This window comes from Spinacia oleracea, chromosome 3, assembly GCF_020520425.1.
Source record: "Spinacia oleracea cultivar Varoflay chromosome 3, BTI_SOV_V1, whole genome shotgun sequence".
Taxonomy (NCBI): Eukaryota; Viridiplantae; Streptophyta; class Magnoliopsida; order Caryophyllales; family Amaranthaceae; genus Spinacia; species Spinacia oleracea.
The window spans coordinates 75,943,340-75,964,653 of NC_079489.1; the positions used below are offsets into that span (position 1 = coordinate 75,943,340).

At 39.8% G+C, this 21,314-nt stretch overlaps 1 protein-coding gene across 1 annotated transcript; it reads right to left on the minus strand.

The window, feature by feature from the left end:
• Nucleotides 1–17,741: 17,741 nt before the first annotated feature.
• Nucleotides 17,742–18,935, minus strand: LOC110801219 (uncharacterized). The gene is made up of 2 exons (XM_022006548.2): nucleotides 18,144–18,935; nucleotides 17,742–18,032 (listed from the first exon to the last, which is right to left on the minus strand). The coding sequence occupies exons 1-2, from the start codon at nucleotides 18,933–18,935 to the stop codon at nucleotides 17,742–17,744; spliced, it is 1,083 nt and encodes a 360-aa protein (XP_021862240.2).
• Between the last annotated feature and the right edge of the window lie 2,379 nt (nucleotides 18,936–21,314).

Here is a 21,314-nt window from a genome sequence, read left to right on the forward strand (position 1 = left end):
TTTCCTTTTTAATAAAAGACAATAGTTGTTCGTTTTATTTTTAAGAGATGTTTTATAGATCTGCTAGATTAGTCAATGGACTTTATTTATTAGATCACGACAAACAAGTTTATAACATAAATACCAAAAAGGCCAAAAATGATGATTCAGATCTCACCTATCTGTGGCATTGTCGATTAGGCCATATTAACTTGAAACGCATGGAAAGACTTCAATAGGAAGGAATTCTAGAACCATTTGACTTAGAGGATTATGGTAAGTGCGAATCAAGTTTACTTGGCAAAATGACAAAGCAACCTTTCTCTAAATTTGGAGAAAGAGCAACTGAACTATTGGGTTTAATGAAGGAAATAGTGCCCTTGGTCCAAGTATGCATATAATATTAAGTCTAATAAATGCGGTTCAGTATTAATTAACAAGTTAATAATTCAGTGAGATCAAGTGAGCTGAATGCCTGACTAGAGGCCGCTTCAGTTCAAGTGGAATTAATTATATTAATCCACAGCTTACTCTTGACTGAACCCGTAGGGTCACACAAATAGTACGTAAACGGATCAAGTATTTAATGGCATTAAATACTCCATCTATGGATATTCGGAATCGACGGATCTTGGTTTCAGTGGGAGCTGAGATCGTCACAGGCAAGAAATGAATACTCCGGAAACGACGATATTGCCGGAAACGAAAATATGGATCGTATCGGAAATATAAATATTATCCAAGTCGTAGATGTTGCCGGAAACGGAAACATGGTACGTATCGGAAAATATTATCGGAAATGGAAATATTGCCGGAATCAGAAATATTGCCGGAAACGGAAATATTGTCAGAATCGGAAATATTATCGGAATCGGAAAATAATTCCGGAAACGGAAATATTAAATATTTGTTCGAAACGGAAATTAATTCCGGAATCGGAAATATTAAATGTTGTTCGTATCGGAAATGAATTCCGGAATCGGGAATTTAATCGGAAGCGTATCGTACGAATTAGCATCGGACGAGGCCCGCTAGACGAAGGCCCAGCACGAAGCCAGGCCATCGCCCAGCGAGCCGCACGCAGCAACGCACGCCTCGACCAGGCCCAGCGCAAGGCCAGGCCCAGCCAAGGGCGCGCGCGCACGCAGCACCGCACATGGGCTGTGCGCTTGTCGTGGGCCGCAAGGCCTGTGCGGGTGCACGACTTGTACGATGCGTGTGCGGGAAATCCTAATCCTATTAGGATTCGTGCGAAGATTAAAATCCTAATCCTATTAGATATGCTTTGTTATTTAGAGTCCTAATAAAGTTCTAATTAACAAATCCACATCCTAGTAGGATTACAATTCCTTTTCCATACCTCTATAAATAAGGGCCTAGGGTAATTATTTGGATATACGATTCAAGTATTCAAAGTGATTTTCGAGAGCAAAAATTTCAGTCATATAATTGCCTACAATAGCCGAAAATTCTAAGTACCTTAAGGGCGATCCTAGTTGGTCAAGCTTAAGGCGGATCCGGACGTGCTGTGGACTATCTACGGAGGGACGACACTTGGAGTCCTAAAGACTTGTTCTTGTTCGGTTCGGGCGCAGCTAGGGAGGGCACGCAACAAAGTGTATGCATCTAAACTATGCTAAATGATTATGTGTAAATAATATGCTTTCCTGGCTTTATGGTTTTTCCGCATGATTTATGTTTTGTCATATGAATCATAACCTAACAGTGGTATCACGAGCCTCTTATTATTTTCATAATCTAAATTGCATAAACATGGTTAAATATTACAAATTTGCAAGAATTAAAAGGGGTCATTAATTTTCGTAATTGTTAATTAATTGCAAATTGCGTTTATTTAATTATACGTACGCAATTTTTCGGCAGTTTCTTCTTTACTCATCCAAATCGAGTGATTTTTGTGTCAATTCCGCATGTAAAAGGCATTCTAAAATTTTGAAAAAAACAATTTTTTTCGACCGAACCCAGAATTCTCAAATTCGAAGCCTAACTATGACTTTTCGGAGGTTTTAGTTTTTCGAATGCAAAATTTCGTAAATTTAAGATGTTAAATTAAATATTTGCGATTCCTGTTGATAAATCTTGAATTTTTGATTGACCTACTGTATATGTTTAACAAGTTTGAATGCCTAGCCTTGTTAATTATGCAATCTAATTTGTAATTATGATTAATTTTTTGAAAATTGGAATAATTTAGAATTAATTTGATTTTCATAATTAGTTATAATTTAATTAGATACCTATGATTAAAAACCACCATAAAAATTGTAAATTTATGTTAAATTTTAATTTTTTATGACCTACACTTGAATCCATGTTAATCGGAAATCAATTAAATAATAAATTTTCGATTTTTCGCCCTAAAATTATGAAATTAATATTATTTATTAATTTGTCATTAATTTTGAATATAAATTTTTAATTTTTATGCGACTCGCTCATATAACTTGCACGCACAAAGCAATGGACGCTACGTGTTACCCTTAAGGGGTGTTGTATAGTGCGGGCATGCGACGACGAGCAAGGGAGCTCGTCGCCCATGCGGTACGAATGCAGCGAGCAAGGGCATGGTGCACGAGCACAAGGCAACAACCCTGCCTTGTGTCGTGGGCTGTGAGCAATGGGCGTGTGGGCAGGGGCGAGAGCAAGGCACGAGCAGTCGCGTGTGGGCAGCAAGCGTGCTGCGCCACAGCGCGCACTGCCTCGCGCGCAGCGAGCGCAAGCTCGCGTGCCACGAGCGCTACGCACAGCGTCGATGGCTCGCGCGCAGCGAGCGCCAGCTCGCATACTGCTTCCTCGTGCGATGAGCGCAAGCTCGCGTGCAGGAAAGGCAGGCGCGCAGCGAGCGATGGCTCGCATGGATCGAGCGCTGGCAAGCGAGCGCAGCGAGCGATGGCTCGCGTGCATCGAGCACTGGCGCGCGCAGCGAGCACCAGCTCGCGTGTTCGATTGATGCCTTGCGATGGTGAGCAGCAGCGATGTGACGCAGCGCATGGGCTGCGCGCACATGGCCAGCGATGGCTGTGTGCGTGTGGCCCATGGGTGTGCGTTGCGTGGGATTGTTGCGTTGCGATTAGATCGTTTTGAAATTTTAATTTGAAATTTTCAGTTTATGTAATTTTAATTAATTTTAAAATTAATAATTTAAATTATTTTCTTGGATTTTAATTTTGAATATTGTAATTATAATAAATTTTATTTATTCTAATTATTTTACTAAAATTAAAATCATGAATTAATTTAAATACGACTGAAATTAAATTAAACTTTTTGGATTCAATTATAAATTTATATGAGCTTTAAATTTTAATTAAATTTGTATGTTTCCGGTTAGACTAGAAATACATTTTTATGTTTAAAATTAGTAAAGCATATGAATTTATTGGTTTAAGTGCGAGCCCTTTTTAGTCATAAACTCTTGATTAGGTCTACAAATCCTTAAGGTTAAAACAACTTGATTAGAATTAATAAGGACTGAATAATTTGTAGATTATTGGTGCCCTTGATTAATTGCTGCAAATGTTTATGTGATGCATAATGTGTTTTACTAACTAGCTATGTGGGCCATTCATGATAATGAATGGGTGAATGGTATATATTGTATATGTACTGTTTTGCAGGTTATGAAGTGACTAGTATGGCCCAAATAGGATAGAAAATATGGTCTGCGTACCATTAATTTGAATGTAATTGGTCTAGAGTACCAAAGTTGTTTTTCAATTCAAATATGGTCTGCGTACCATCAAATAGTTGTAATTAGTTTTAATTATAGCTTATCCTATTTGAAGAAAATGGTGCCTCCCACGGAGATTTTCAAGACGGACTTTGATGTTAAAGCTTCAAGATGAAGTCGGGCCATACTAGATCACATTTATCTTATGCATGTTTTAAGTTATTTATTGCTTTTAAATATGTCTTAAAATGCATGAGATCAAAGCTTGATTATGTTGCATGATTAAGGATTTTAGTTCACTTAAAATCTAACCAACATAGTAAGAGCCTTAAGTTCCAAACTTAAAAATTGAGTTAAAAGGTGCCATGCCAAAATATACACTTGCTTGGATATCCTTTACATCAATCTAGTAATAGTTTTCGCTCAGCGAGGTGTTACTTATTGGTCCTAAAGGGGCAAGGTACACAAATAATTGTGAGTACATGTTAGTTTTGGTGAAACTCAACGATATAAGTAAGGAGTCCTTTTATGTCGTGGCAAAATCGATAGGTTTACCTAATAAGTTCTTAGACGTACCTATCAACCAAGAATAGTTTCTAGACTATTAGCAAAAGGCTTTTGCTTACCTAAGATGTTTTAGGATTAAGTCGACAAACTGTGCTTAGTTCTTCAATGATTTTAGGATCTTGGAATCATTTTATTCACACCTGCCGGAACACATAACTTGAATAAAATGCTTAATGAACATTGAATTATGCATGTATGCTAGAATTTAAGTTTATTAAGAGAAACTGTGAATGATTATTTATTTGTTTATTCTTTTCAATTGTAGTTTTAAATATGGCAAACAACAATTCATTCAACATTCGATCAATTCTCGAAAAGGAGAAGTTGAGCGGGAAAAACTTCCTTGACTGGCAAAGGAACTTGCAAATAGTTCTTATGCAGGAAGAAAAGGAGTATGTCCTAGAAGAGGCGATGCCCGAAGCCGCAGGCGACGGGGTCACTCAGGCAGCCCTCAATCGTTGGATTGATGCCAACAAGGATGTGAAATGTCTAATGCTCGCCACCATGAGTGCAGATCTGCAGAAAACGTTCATCAACTCAGATGCTTTCACAATCATCAGTGAGTTGAAGAACATGTTCCAAGATCTGGCTCGAGTCGAAAGATTCGAGACTCATAGGCAAATTCTTGAGACCAAGCTTAAGAAAGGCGAGCCCGTAAGTCCACATGTTCTCAAAATGATTGGACTCATTGAGAATATGAGTCGGCTGGATCAACAATTTTCTCAGGAAATGGCTATAGACACCATCCTCCATTCTCTTCATAGCGGGTATGATCAGTTCAAACTGAACTACAGTATGAATAGTCTGGACAAAACGCTCACTGAGCTTCACGGTATGCTGAAGACCGCTAAAAAGACGCTCAAAAGTGATAAGCAGGATGTGCTTATGGTGCGTGGGGGCAAGTTCAAGAAATCTGGAAAGAAGAGGAATGCTAAGAAAGGTGGCAACAAGGCCAGCCCAACTAAGAAAACTGGCGCCAAATCTGTAAAGAGGAAGGTCAGTCAACCCACTTCTGAATTCGAATGCTTCTACTGCAAGAAGAAGGGGTATTGGAAGATAGATTGCTTGAAGCTAAAGGAAGATCAGAAGAACGGAACAGTCGTTCCATCTTCAGGTATTTTCGTTATAGACTGTATACTTGCTAATTCAACTTCTTGGGTATTAGATACAGGTTGTGGCTCACACTTATGTTCCAATCCACAGGGACTAAGAAGAAGTAGAAAGTTAAGCAAGGGAGAAGTCGACCTACGAGTGGGAAATGGAGCACGGATTGCTGCATTAGCTGTAGGAACTTATTATTTGTCGTTGCCCTCCGGGCTAGTTTTGGAACTGGAAGAGTGTTTCCATGTTCCAAGTCTTACTAAAAACATCATTTCTGTTTCTTGATTAGATGCTAAGGGATTTTCCTTTTTAATAAAAGACAATAGTTGTTCGTTTTATTTTAAAGAGATGTTTTATGGATCTGCTAGATTAGTCAATGGACTTTATTTATTAGATCACGACAAACAAGTATATAACATAAATACCAAAAAGGCCAAAAAGGATGATTCAGATCTCACCTATCTGTGGCATTGTCGATTAGGCCATATAAACTTGAAACGCTTAGAAAGACTTCAAAAGGAAGGAATTCTAGAACCATTTGACTTAGAGGATTATGGTAAATGCGAATCATGTTTACTTGGCAAAATGACAAAGCAACCTTTCTCTAAAGTTGGAGAAAGAGCAAATGAACTATTGGGTTTAATCCATACAGATGTATGTGGACCAATGAGTACAAATTCTAGAGGTGGTTTCAGCTACTTTATCACTTTCACTGATGACTTCAGTAGATATGGTTATGTCTACCTAATGAAGCATAAGTCCGAATCCTTTAACAAATTCAAGGAATTTCAGAGTGAAGTAGAGAATCAATTAGGCAAGAAGATTAAGGCACTGCGGTCTGATAGAGGCGGTGAATATCTGAGCTATGAATTTGATGACCATCTCAAAGAATATGGAATTCTATCAGAATTGACTCCTCCTGGAACACCACAATGGAACGGTGTCTCGGAACGGAGGAACAGAACCTTGCTAGACAAGGTCAGGTCAATGATGGGTCAGGCCAAACTTCCATTAGAATTTTGGGGACATGCACTAAATACAGCTGCACTCACTATAAATAGAGCTCCGTCTAAAGCTGTCGAAAAGACTCCATATGAGTTATGGTTTGGAAAGCCTCCAAATGTGTCTTTTCTTAAGATTTGGGGATGTGAAGTATACGTCAAACGATTAATTTCAGACAAACTTCATCCAAAATCTGACAAATGTATCCTTGTGGGCTATCCAAAGGAAACAAAGGGGTATTACTTCTACAATACATCTGAGAACAAGGTGTTTGTTGCTCGAGATGGTGTCTTTTTGGAGAAAGATCACATTTCCAAAATGACAAGTGGGAGAAAAGTAGACCTCGAAGAAATTCGAGTCGAACAACAAACTCTAGAGAATGCTCAAGATGACATTCAGAATGAAACTCAGAGATCTTTAGAAGAATCTGGTGAGAATCATGGTCAATCTAGAAATGTTACCCCGCGTAGATCGCAAAGATATAGATCTCAACCGGAAAGGTACTTAGGTATTTTGACGAACGAGAGCTATGACGTTCTATTACTTGAAAGTGATGAACCTGCGACTTACAAACAAGCTATGACGAGCCCTAGCTCCAAGCAATGGCAAGAAGCCATGCAATCTGAATTAGACTCCATGTCTGAAAACCAAGTATGAGATTTGGTCGATTTGCCAGATGGCTACCAAGCCATTGGAAGCAAATGGGTTTTCAAACTGAAAAAGGACAAGGATGGGAAACTTGAAGTTTTCAAAGCTAGATTGGTTGCAAAATGTTACAGGCAAGTCCACGGTGTGGATTACGATGAAACCTTTTCACCAGTTGCAATGCTAAAGTCTATTCGGATAATGTTAGCAATCGCTGCATATTACGATTACGAAATATGGCAGATGGATGTCAAAACTGCTTTCTTAAACGGCGTTTTAAAGAAACTGTGTTTATGACACAGCCTGAAGGTTTTGAGGATCCAAAGAATGCTAAAAAGTTATGCAAGCTAAAGAAGTCAATCTACGGATTGAAGCAGGCATCCAGGAGCTGGAATATACGTTTTGATGAAGCAGTCAGTGACTTTGGTTTCATCAAGAACGCAGACGAATCTTGTGTATACAAGAAGGTCAGTGGGAGCAAAATTGCTTTCCTAGTATTATATGTCGACGACATATTACTTATCGGAAATGACATTCCTATGTTGAACTCTGTCAAGATTTGGCTTGGGAAATGTTTTTCGATGAAAGATCTAGGAGAAGCACAGTACATATTGGGCATCAAGATTTACAGAGATAGATCTAAAAAGATGATTGGACTTAGTCAAAGCACTTATATCAATAAGGTACTTGATAGGTTCAAGATGGCAGACGCCAAGCGAGGCTACCTACCCATGTCTCATGGAATAACTCTAAGCAAGACTCAGTGCCCAAAAACACTTGATGAGCGTAGGCAAATGAATGGGATTCCATATGCATCATTGATTGGTTCAATAATGTATGCTATGATATGTACACGCCCGGATGTTGCGTACGCACTCAGTGCTACGAGCAGATACCAGTCAGACCCAGGAGAGGCGCATTGGACTGCTGCCAAGAATATTCTAAAGTACCTGAAAAGGCACAAAGATGACTTCCTGGTCTATGGTGGAGATGATTAATTAATTGTTAAAGGCTATACGGACGCAAGTTTCCAAACCGACAAAGATGATTTCAGATCACAGTCTGGGTTTGTCTTCTGCCTCAACGGAGGTGCAGTAAGCTGGAAAAGTGCTAAGCAAAGCACCATTGCGGATTCTACAACTGAAGCGGAGTACATTGCTGCACATGAAGCAGCAAAGGAAGCTATATGGCTAAGGAAGTTCATAGGTGAACTTGGTGTAGTCCCCTTCATTAAAGGACCAATAGCCCTGTATTGTGATAATAACGGAGCTATTGCATAAGCAAAGGAGCCTAGACACCACCAGAGAGTCAAGCATGTACTTCGTAGATTTCACCTTCTACAAGAGTTCGTTGAAAGAAAAGAAATCGAGATAAACAAGATTGGAACTGATGACAACATATCAGATCCATTGACTAAACCTCTGCCGCAGGCGAAGCACAACTCGCACACTGCAGCTATGGGAATCAAGCATATTGGAGAATGGCTTTGATGTCCTTATTTAATGTTTTAGAGTTTTAGAGTTTAATTCTTTGTAAAACATTATTGGTTAATCATTCACAATAAATGAATAGAATTCATTTTTCCATTTAATTTGTGGTTTATTAAATGACGAGTCCCTTCAATTTGACGATATATTCAAGATAGACTGTCAGGACCAGTCCTGTGACTAAGAAATGTCTATCAAGTGAACTTGAATGTCAAAGGTTGAAAATGGTCCCTAGTCGGAGTTTTCTATAAAATTGGACGCATAGAAAACGTTAGACGATTAGAATGCAAGATGACTAGTATTTCTGTTTCTTGAACTATGTGGACATGGCAATGTCATAATCATTTGCATAGATACTTACTTTGGGAAGACTAGTATCGGACAAGACCTATGAAACTTTACTGTAAGAGATGAAAATCTGTCATAAGTAAATTTCATTAAAATTATTAGACACTAAATCCTCAATACCTGAGTGATTTGAGATTACTTGTTTGAGAACTGGTTGCTTTGACGTTGACCAACCGTCGCACCGTAAAAGGAGGCTATAAAGGCAACGCTCAGGTAATCACCTATCAAACGAAGTCTAATCTCAAGATCGCAAGATTGGGATTGTCCTCCCATAAATCGGGATGAGATGCTTAAAAGTTGTACAAGGCCACTCGGAGAGCTAGAAACTGTGAAATGCATGGCCGTGCTCGGATGAATCATAGGCTATGATTATCTGTTTATTTGATCAGTTGAACTCTGAAACCGAGGAACACCTCTGGACATAATAAGGGATGACAACTCTTACCTTATGTTCAAGAGCAAGCATCGAGCGACAAAGGAATTAGGAAATGCACACTTGTCCCTAAGGACAAGTGGGAGACTGAAGGAAATAGTGCCCTTGGTCCAAGTATGCATATAATATTAAGTCTAATAAATGCGGTTCAGTATTAATTAACAAGTTAATAATTCAGTGAGATCAAGTGAGCTGAATGCCTGACTAGAGGCCGCTTCAGTTCAAGTGGAATTAATTATATTAATCCACAGCTTACTCTTGACTGAACCCGTAGGGTCACACAAATAGTACGTAAACGGATCAAGTATTTAATGGCATTAAATACTCCATCTATGGATATTCGGAATCGACGGATCTTGGTTTCAGTGGGAGCTGAGATCGTCACAGGCAAGAAATGAATACTCCGGAAACGATGATATTGCCGGAAACGGAAATATGGATCGTATCGGAAATATAAATATTATCCAAGTCGTAGATGTTGCCGGAAACGGAAACATGGTACGTATCGGAAAATATTATCGGAAATGGAAATATTGTCGGAATCAGAAATATTGCCGGAAACGGAAATATTGTCAGAATCGGAAATATTATCGGAATCGGAAAATAATTCCGGAAACGGAAATATTAAATATTTGTTCGAAACGGAAATTAATTCCGGAATCGGAAATATTAAATGTTGTTTGTATCGTAAATGAATTTCGGAATCGGGAATTTAATCGGAAGCGTATCGTACGAATTAGCATCGGACGAGGCCCGCTAGACGAAGGCCCAGCACGAAGCCAGGCCATCGCCCAGCGAGCCGCACGCAGCAACGCACGCCTCGACCAGGCCCAGCGCAAGGCCAGGCCCAGCCAAGGGCGCGCGCGCACGCAGCACCGCACATGGGCTGTGCGCTTGTCGTGGGCCGCAAGGCCTGCGCGGGTGCACGACTTGTACGATGCGTGTGCGGGAAATCCTAATCCTATTAGGATTCGTGCGAAGATTAAAATCCTAATCCTATTAGATTTGCTTTGTTATTTAGAGTCCTAATAAAGTTCTAATTAACAAATCCACATCCTAGTAGGATTACAATTCCTTTTCCATACCTCTATAAATAAGGGCCTAGGGTCATTATTTGGATATACGATTCAAGTATTCAAAGTGATTTTTGAGAGCAAAAAATTCAGTCATATAATTGCCTACAATAGCCGAAAAATCTAAGTACCTTAAGGGCGATCCTAGTTGGTCAAGCTTAAGGCGGATCCGGACGTGCTGTGGACTATATACGGAGGGACGACACTTGGAGTCCTAAAGACTTGTTCTTGTTCGGTTCGGGCGCAGCTAGGGAGGGCACGCAACAAAGTGTATGCATCTAAACTATGCTAAATGATTATGTGTAAATAATATGCTTTCCTGGCTTTATGGTTTTTCCGCATGATTTATATTTTGTCATATGAATCATAACCTAACATTTAATCCATACAGATGTATGTGGACCAATGAGTACAAATGCTAGAGGTGGATTCAGCTACTTTATCGCTTTCACTAATGACTTCAGTAGATATGGTTATGTCTACCTAATGAAGCATAAGTCTGAATCCTTTGATAAATTCAAGGAAGTGAAGTAGAGAATCAATTAGGCAAGAAGATTAAGGCACTGCGGTCTGATAGAGGCGGTGAATATCTGAGCTATGAATTTGATGACTATCTGAAAGAATGTGGAATTCTATCAGAATTGACTCCTCCTGGAACACCATAATGGAACGGTGTCTCGGAACGGAGGAACAGAACCTTGCTAGACATGGTTAGGTCAATGACGGGTCAGGCCGAACTTCCAATAGAATTTTGGGGACATGCACTAAATACAGCTGCACTCACTATAAATAGAGCTCCGTCTAAAGCTGTTGAAATGACTCCATATGAGTTATGGTTTGGAAAGCCTCCAAAAGTGTATTTTCTTAAGATTTGGGGATGTGAAGTATACGTCAAACGATTAATTTCAGACAAACTTCATCCAAAATCTGACAAATGTATCCTTGTGGGATATCCAAAGGAAACAAAGGGGTATTACTTCTACAATACATCCGAGAACAAGGTATTTGTTGCTCGAGATGGTGTCTTTTTGGAAAAGAATCACATTTCCAAAATGACAAGTGGGAGAAAAGTAGACCTCGAAGAAATTCGAGTCGAACAAAAAACTCTAGAGAATGCTCAAGATGACATTCAAGATGAAACTCAGAGATCTTTAGAAGTATCTGGCGAGAATCATGGTCAATCTAGAGATGTAACCCCGCGTAGATCGCAGAGATATAGATCTCAACCGGAAAGGTACTTAGGTATTTTGACGAACGAGAGCTATAACGTTCTATTACTTGAAAGTGATGAACCTGCGACTTACAAACAAGCTATGACGAGCCCTAGCTCCAAGCAATGGCAAGAAGCCATGCAATCTAAATTAGACTCCATGTCAGAAAACCAAGTATGGGATTTGGTCGATTTGCCAGATGGCTACCAAGCCATTGGAAGCAAATGGGTTTTCAAACAGAAAAAGGACAAGGATGGGAAACTTGAAGTTTTCAAAGCTAGATTGGTTGCAAAAGGTTACAAGCAAGTCCACGGTGTGGATTACGATGAAACCTTTTACCAGTTGCAATGCTAAAGTCTATTCGGATAATGTTAGCAATCGCTGCATATTACGATTACGAAATATGGCAGATGGATGTCAAAACCGCTTTCTTAAACGGCGTTTTAACAGAAACTGTGTTTATGACACAGCCTGAAGGTTTTGAGGATCCAAAGAATGCTAAAAAGGTATGCAAGCTAAAGAAATCAATTTACGGATTGAAGCAGGCACCAAGGATCTGGAATATACGTTTTGATGAAGCAGTCAGTGACTTTGGTTTCATCAAGAATGCAGACGAATCTTGTGTATACAAGAAGGTCAGTGGAAGCAAAATTTCTTTCCTAGTATTATATGTCGATGACATATTACTTATCGGAAATGACATTCCTATGTTGAACTCTGTCAAGATTTGGCTTGGGAAATGTTTTTCGATGAAGGATCTAGGAGAAGCACAGTACATATTGGGCATCAAGATTTACAGAGATAGATCTAAAAGCAAAACCCAGTGCCCAAAAAAGTCAAAGCACTTATATCAATGAAGTGCTTGATAGGTTCAAGATGGCAGACTCCAAGCGAGGCTACCTACCCATGTCTCATGGAATAACTCTAAGCAAAACCCAGTGCCCAAAAACACTTGATGAGCGTAGACGAATGAATGGGATTCCGTATGCATCATTGATTGGTTCAATAAAGTATGCTATGATATGTACACGCCCGGATGTTGCGAACGCACTCAGTGCTACGAGCAGATACCAGTCAGACCCAGGAGAGGCACATTGGACTGCTGCCAAGAACATTCTGAAGTACCTGAAAAGGCACAAAGATGACTTCCGGGTCTATGGTGGAGATGATGAATTAATTGTTAAAGGCTATACGGACGCAAGTTTCCATACCGACAAAGATGATTTCAGATCACAGTCTGGGTTTGTCTTCTGCCTCAACGGAGGAGCAGTAAGCTGGAAAAGTGCTAAGCAAAGCACCATTGTGGATTCTACAAGTGAAGCGGAGTACATTGCTGCACATGAAGCAGCAAAGGAAGCTACATGGCTAAGAAAGTTCATAGGTGAAATTGGTGTAGTCCCCTTCATTAAAGGACCAATATCCCTGTATTGTGATAATAACGGAGCTATTTCACAGGCTAAGGAGCCTAGACACCACCAAAGAGTCAAGCATGTACTTCGTAGATTTCACCTTCTACGAGAGTTCGTTGAAAGAAAAGAAGTCGAGATAAGCAAGATTGGAACTGATGACAACATATCAGATCCATTGACTAAACCTCTGCCGCAGGCGAAGCACAACTCGCACACTGCAGCTATGGGAATCAAGCATATTGGAGAATGGCTTTGATGTCCTTATTTAATGTTTTAGAGTTTTAGAGTTTAATTCTTTGTAAAACATTATTGGTTAATCATTCACAATAAATGAATAGAATTAATTTTTCCATTTAATTTGTGGTTTATTAAATGACAAGTCCCTTCAACTTGACGATATATTCAAGATAGACTGTCAGGACCAGTTCTGTGACTAAGAAATGTCTATCAAGTGAACTTGAATGTCAAAGGTTGAAAATGGTCCCTGGTCGGAGTTTTCTATAAAATTGGACGCATAGAAAACGTTAGACATCTAGAATGCAAGATGACTAGTAGTTCTGTTTCTTGAACTATGTGGACATGGCAATGTCGCAATCATTTGCATAGATACTTACTTTGGGAAGACTAGTATCGGATAGACCTATGAAACTTTACTGTAAGAGATGAAAATCTGTCATAAGTAAATTTCATTAAAATTATTAGACACTAAATCCTCAATACCTGAGTGATTTGAGATTACTTGTTTGAGAACTGGTTACTTTGACGTTGACCAACCGTCGCACCGTAAAAGGAGGCTATAAAGGCAACGCTCAGGTAATCACCTATCAAACGAAGTCTAATCTCAAGATCGCAAGATTGGGATTGTCCTCCCATAAATCGGGATGAGATGCTTAAAAGTTGTACAAGGCCACTCGGAGAGCTAGAAACTGTAAAATGCATGGCCATGCTCGGATGAATCATAGGCTATGATTATCTGTTTATTTGATCAGTTGAACTCTGAAACCGAGAAACACCTCTGGACATAATAAGGATGACAACTCTTACCTTATGTTCAAGAGCAAGCATCGAGCGACAAAGGAATTAGGTAAATGCACACTTGTCCCTAAGGACAAGTGGGAGACTGAAGGAAATAGTGCCCTTGGTCCAAGTATGCATATAATATTAAGTCTAATAAATGCGGTTTAGTATTAATTAATAAGTTAATAATTCAGTGAGATCAAGTGAGCTGAATGCCTGACTAGAGGCCGCTTCAGTTCAAGTGGAATTAATTATATTAATCCACAGCTTACTCTTGACTGAACCCGTAGGGGTCACACAAATAGTACGTAAACGGATCAAGTATTTAATGGCATTTTTTTTTTTTTGGCAAATAAAGATTATATTGATTTACCAAAAGAGACAAACACCTAGTCCACACACCTCCTTACTACAGCAACAAAGCAACAACAGGAAAACAACTAATACAAGAGGGACTACTGTCTACAAGCTAAACAGAAAAGAATCCTGTTAGCAACCACCTTTGGGGGATCAACCTTGCTAGAGAAGATTTGGGAGTTTCTTTGCAACCAAATCCCATAATCAGTCTCAATGAAAGCCATAGCATAGGTAGCATCAGTCTTCTTTGAGCTCCTACTCTTCTTAACTGCCAAATCCACTTCTTCATGCCACTGTAAACCACTCCTGTGAATTCCCATGTCATTCAGAACCAACTGCCAAACTTCAGAAGAAAACTTGCAAGAGAAGAATAGATGATTCAGGTCCTCATCATACTGCTTGCACAGCTCACAAGTACTAACAACACTAACATTCCATTTGATCAGCCTATCTTTGGTAGCAAGCCTATTTTGGACTGCTAACCACACAACAAATGTACTCTTAGGGCTAGCCTTACTATTACAGATCAGTCTTGTCCAGGGCACCTGAACACCACTCTGATGCAGTTGCTTGTAAGCTTTATGATTCTTGAATTTACCAGCTACCACAAACTGACTTCCATCCCCAACTTGCAACAACAATTCCCTTTGATGCTAAATTTTCCTCATTGACCAAGTAAGGCCATTAGGAACTGGCATGGTCCAGAAATCTCTCTGCTGTATATAGTAGGTATGCATCCACTTAACCTAGAGCCTATCCTGCTTCATAGATAAATCCCAACAATGTTTCAACACAGCAGTCTTGTTCCAAGCAATGAGATCCTTCAAGTTCCAACCACCACAGGTCTTGGGAAGACAGAGATTTTCCCAAGAAACATGAGCCTTCTTGGACCCAACTTCATTGCCTGTCCATAAGAAACTTCTACACAACCTCTGAATTTCTTTCATAACCTTCTTAGGCATTACAAAAATTTGGCACCAATACAGCTGGACACCAAACAATACAGACTTGATAAGTTGCAGCCTACCAGCAGAAGAGAGAAATCTAGCAGACCACCCTTTGATTCTTGTAACTGTTTTCTCAATAAGAGGTTTGCATTCATTGTAACTTAGTTTCCTGGTTGTGAGGGGTACACCCAAATATCTAATTGGGAAAATACCTTTAGCAATCCCCAAGAGAGCAACTAACTGATCCCCCATCTGATCATTAACCCCTGCAAGATATACTTCACTTTTATGAAGATTAGCCTCTAATCCAGAAGCTCTTTAGAACTGAGTGAAAGCAGCAAATAAAGCTGACACAGAAGGAATATCAGCTCTAGAAAAGAGCAGCAAATCATCTGCAAACATCATATGGGTTAAGTCAACTCTCTTACATCTAGGATGAAATTTAAAGGCTTTGTTCTTGGTGAGATCAGCCAAGTATCTTGACAGATACTCCATCCCTATAGCAAAAAGATAAGGAGACATTGGATCTCCTTGTCTTAAGCCTTTTTTTGCAGCAATAGGAGTAGAAGGGATGCCATTGATCAAAATAGAATATGAAACTGTATTCAAACATTGCATCACCCAACCAATGAATTTAGTTGGAAATCCCAACTCAGCAAGCATACTCTGTAAGAAAGACCACTCCAGAGAATCAGAAGCTTTCTTCATATCCACTTTCAACATACACCTAGGGGAAATATTCTTCCTGGTGTAACACTTTACCAGCTCACAAGCCAATAAGATATTATCTGAAATGTTCCTACCAGGAATGAAACCAGCTTGGGATGGACTGATAACATCACCAATCACCTTCTGCATTCTAGAAGTAATAATCTTAGAGACAATTTTATACACAACTGAACAGCAAGCAATGGGCCTGAAATCTTTCACATTTGAAGCATTCTGCACTTTTGGGATAAGGGTAACAGAGGTGTTATAAATCTATTTTGGCATAAATCCAGTAATAAAGAACTCCTGTACAGCCCTGTATACATCAGTTTTAACAACTCCCCAAGCCCTCAAGAAGAAAAGGCTATTAAATCCATCCACTCCTGGAGCTTTATTAGGATCAATTCCTTTTAATGCAGCATCAATCTTACTTTCTGTAACAGGTTGAATCAAAGCATCAGCATCACTGGGAGTCAATTGTTTACCCTTCCTAACTATATTCACATCAATCCCAGTTAAAGAAGGAGCAGCAGTGCCAATCAACCCTTTATAAAACTGACAAATCTCACCCTTGATTTAATCCATAGTTGTTAGTTTTCTACCAGTACTGTCATACAACACATCAATGCTATTTCTGGATTGCCTTTCCTTCATTGCACTAAAGAAGAATTTTGTATTGGAGTCACCAGCCTGCATCCATTGAATTCTGGATTTCTGCCTATAAGCAGATTCCTGCACATGAAGGAACTTTTTCAGCTTTTCAGTACACTCCTTCTCTTTCCCTTGCAACAATGCATCTATGAAGTGATCAGCCAACTGAGTTTGAACCAGATTCAACTCAGCTCTAATGTGTTCAATTCTTTCTTCCAACTTTGTAAATTCCTGCTGATGAAGTTGTTTAAGACCTTGTTTAATCACCTTAAGCTTAGCCCACACCTGAGCAAGCCCATTCCCATTTCCATGAATATTAGTGTTCCACCCATCTTGGACAGTCTGCAAGAATTTAGGATGCTCTGCCATATAGTTGAAAAACTTAAATGGCCTTCCTCCTGTATTAACATTGATATTGCAAGACAATAAAAGAGGGGAATGGTCTGAAAGACCAGGATTCAGATAATCAACCATTGCATCAGTGAAAGTGAGGTGCCAGCTTGCATTTCCCAATGCTCTATCAATTCTGGAGCTAATTCTCATATCACCCTGTCCCTTATTACTCCAAGAATAGAAATGACCATAAGTTTTCAATTCAGCCAAAGCAGCAACATCAATACAATCTTCAAAATCTCTAGTTTCAGTGGTAGAAACAATACTACCATTAATTCTGTCATCAGAGTTAAGAATGGAATTAAAGTCACCCATAATCAGCCATGGAGTTGTAATCACAGAACTAAGAGCCCTCACATCATTCCAGAGAGATTTCCTAGTATCAATAGTATGCAGGCCATAAACTGGAGTGAAAAAGGTACTAAACTGCCCACTTTTTGCTGCAACAAAAGTGTGAATCATCTGCTCAGTTTTCTGCAAAATCTGCACTGTCACCACAACATGTTTCCACCCTAGCCGAATTCTCCCCCTAGGTGAGTGTGAATAGTTGAAATCCCAATGCCATACAGAACCAAACTTCTTCAGTAGCTTATTACAGTTTCCCTCTTTAATTTTAGTTTCAATTAAAGCCACTACAACTACTTTATTCTCAGAAAGGAACCTCCTTATTTCCCCTACTTTGCTGGGATCATTCATCCCCCTCACATTCCAAGTGCAAATATTCATGGTGGAATATGTGAAGGAGCCCCTACTTCACCACCATCTTCACCAGCATACCCAACCTGAGCCAAACCAGTGTTATACACAGGACTGCTAGTCACCCTTCTTCTTCTTGAAACTACCCTCCATCCATCATCTTGAATAGGAGCTTTTGGAGTAATGACTGGGTCCATAGAAGTACCCATCTCATTGCTAGTCTCATCTTCCACCATAACATTCACAGACTCACTAACCTGTTTAGGTTCTTCAACAACAACAATCTGCTTTGAAACCCAAACTTTTTGTACCTTCTTCTAAGCATGAGCAGCAGGAACAAGTCTAGCAGTGTTCTTCTTATCCTTGCCACAAACATGTCTTATCATCTTGCAAGTAGGGCAGTATGGTGGCAACCAATCATAGTCTACCTGCTGCTTGAAGATCTTACCAGTGGGATCCTTTAGCATGACATTTCTAGGCAAGCTCTTTGTGACATCTATCTCAATAAGAATTCGAGCAAAAGAAATTCTCTGTTGACAAGTGGTACACTCATCAGCAAAGAGAGGCACACCAAGCAAACTCCCTATTCTACTCAAAGATCCAGCTCCCCAACAGTTTAAAGGAAGATTAGGGAATCTGACCCAAATTGGCACAACTCTTAGCACTTCAGCCTGAAAATTAAACTCCGGTGACCAGGGCTTAACAATTACTGGTTTACCAAAGAAAGAATGAGGTCCAGCCATCAAGATTGAGTCTCTTTCTTTCTTAGAGGCAAATTTGATAACAAAATAGCCCTCCTCATGAAGCAGCACCTGGGGTTTTGAAAAAATATTCCAATCCTTCTCAACAAACCTAATAACAGCCCCAATCGATGGTCTATCCCCCACTACATACATAATGACTGCAGATTCCCATATTACTGACATTTCATCTAAATCAGTTTGTTCAAGCATCGCAACAGGGGAGCCATCACACACAGTAGGAGCAATGAATGAAAGAGAAACACCTTTAGAAGTAAGGGGTTTAGGCTTAAACAAACTTACCCAAGGTTGTTTTGGCACACCATTACCACCTGCTTGAGGTTGTTGAGGCTGCACCCTTTCTCCTTCATCCTGCTCTCCATTTCGGGTATGCTCTTTTTCCTGGGTGGAGATGACACCCCCCTCACCAAGGGTTTTCGTACCATTTCTCAAACCCAGAACAACGTTAACAGTTTTCATCATTTCACGTACCTTCTCAAGCGCAGCACCACCCAAAACACCTCTTCCTTGCACCTACTCCAAAGATCTTGGAATCTGCAGTGGTTCCATCTGGGTTTCCATGGGCTGGATAGGAGTGAAGTTAATCGCCTTATGATAGGCCGCAATAGCTTCCTGAGTGTGTGGGGAAGGAGGTCCATTCCTTGAATGCGACGGAAATGGTGAAATGTTCACCGGCGGCACACGAGCTTCATCGACGTTAATGGGTGTCACATTTCGCAACTGATGCTGATTCTTCGGGGGAGATAACACTGTGTGAAGGATGGTAGAGGCCTCTTTATTAACCTCTCGAACTTCATGCTTCTGGATCTTCTTCTTCCTCGTCATTGCAGTTGGGTGCGCACGTTAGTAGTGAACCTTAACGTGCACTCACCATGGCAGAGAGAGAAAGTTTGTATTTAATGGCATTAAATACTCCGTCTATGGATATTCGGAATCGACGGATCTTGGTTTCAGTGGGAGCTGAGATCGTCACAGGCAAGAAATGAATACTCCGGAAACGATGATATTGCAGGAAACGGAAATATGGATCGTATCGGAAATATAAATATTATCCAAGTCGTAGATGTTGCCGGAAACGGAAACATGGTACGTATCGGAAAATATTATCGGAAATGGAAATATTGCCGGAATCGGAAATATTGCCGGAAACGGAAATATTGTCAGAATCGAAAATATTATCGGAATCGGAAAATAATTCCGGAAACGGAAATATTAAATATTTGTTCGAAACGGAAATTAAATCCGGAATCGAAAATATTAAATATTGTTCGTATCGGAAATAAATTCCGGAATCGGGAATTTAATCGGAAGCGTATCGTACGAATTAGCATCGGACGAGGCCTGCCAGACGAAGGCCCAGCACGAAGCCGGGCCATCGCCCAGCAAGCCAAGCGCGCCACACGAACAGCCAAGGCCACGCCAGGCCCAGCGCAAGGCCAGGCTCAGCAGGCCGTGGCAGCGCGCGCAGTTGGCTGCAGCTCGCGTGGGCTTGTAGCTCGCGTGGGCCGAGCGGCCGTGTGGGCTGTGCGCGGGCATGGCCTGTACGCTTGCGGGTCATGCTCGTGTAGTGTTTGTGTTCACATACGAAATCTAAAGAGTGTAGGATTTGTTTAATGATTAAATTCCTAATCCTAAAAGATAAATTAATTAAATAAGAATTCTACTAGGATTCTAATTTAATTAGTTCGTATCCTAGTAGGATTCGATTACTTATTCCATGGCCTATAAATATGAGTTAAGGGCTCATAATTTATATCGAGTATTCAAGTATTCAAGGTGATTTTGAGAGCAAAATTCAGTCACACAATTGCCTACAACTAGCCGAAAATTCCAATTACCTTAAGGGCGATTCTAGTTGATCAAGCTTAAGGCGGATCCGGACGTGTTGTGGACTATCTACGGAGGGACGACACTTGGATTCCTAAAGACTTGTTCTTGTTCGGTTAGGGCGCAGCTAGGGAGGGCACGCAACAAAGTGTATGCATCTAAACTATGCTAAATGATTATGTGTAAATAATATGCTTTCCTGGCTTTATGGTTTTTCCGCATGATTTATGTTTTGTCATATGAATCATAACCTAACACCCTCTCCCTCGCCCAACACTCGCGCACTCGCACTCCCTCTCCCTCGTTGATTCGCGTTGCTGCTTCTCTTCAGCCCGCCCCCCCTGCTCGATGTTGCTTTGCCCGCGTTCCCCGCGCACCCACACAACACAAGCAGCAACATCAACATCGTTGATGTGTTGCCGCATGCACCAAACTCCATATTTTGTTCCCTTTTGCGGCCGGTCACACTAATTCATGATCGTACCATGCTATAGGCCGATTTGGTATAATTCTCTTTTCCTAACCTATTCTATTTCAAATTATGTTTTTAAATTATGGATTTTTATTATTATTATTATTGAATTATGATTGATTATATTACTGGGATTGGTTATAAACACCAAATTTGAGGATTTATGTGTTTAGATTGTTGAGGAACATTTTGATTTGAAGTATTATAATTTTCAGATTAGTTTATTAAATAAAGTGTTGATTTTTAAAGGTTTAAATTGGTTTTAATGATGATTTAGGGTTAGGGTTTTAATATAAACCTAATGACTAATTGATTAGCATAATTAGATGACGATTTTAATTGTCATAATCAATTATAATTTTCAAATTATTTTAAAGACCTAAAGTGTCAATTTTTTAATGGTTTTTAGTATGAAAGTAAATGAATTCCATGCTAGGGCTTTAAGTTATTCAATTGAGACTATTATTTTACTAATAAACGACTTATTTCTAATTAATTCAAGTGTTTTGAAATTAAATAAAGTTGCTGGAAATTTAATG

Excerpts from the sequence above, each read along its gene's own strand:
- LOC110801219 (XM_022006548.2), bottom strand. The coding sequence starts at position 18,935 with ATGAAAACTGTTAACGTTGTTCTGGGTTTGAGAAATGGTACGAAAACC. Across the intron at positions 18,033-18,143 it reads GTAAGATCTTCAAGCAGCAG|AAGAAGGTACAAAAAGTTTG; the intron begins GTAGACTATGAT and ends GCTCATGCTTAG.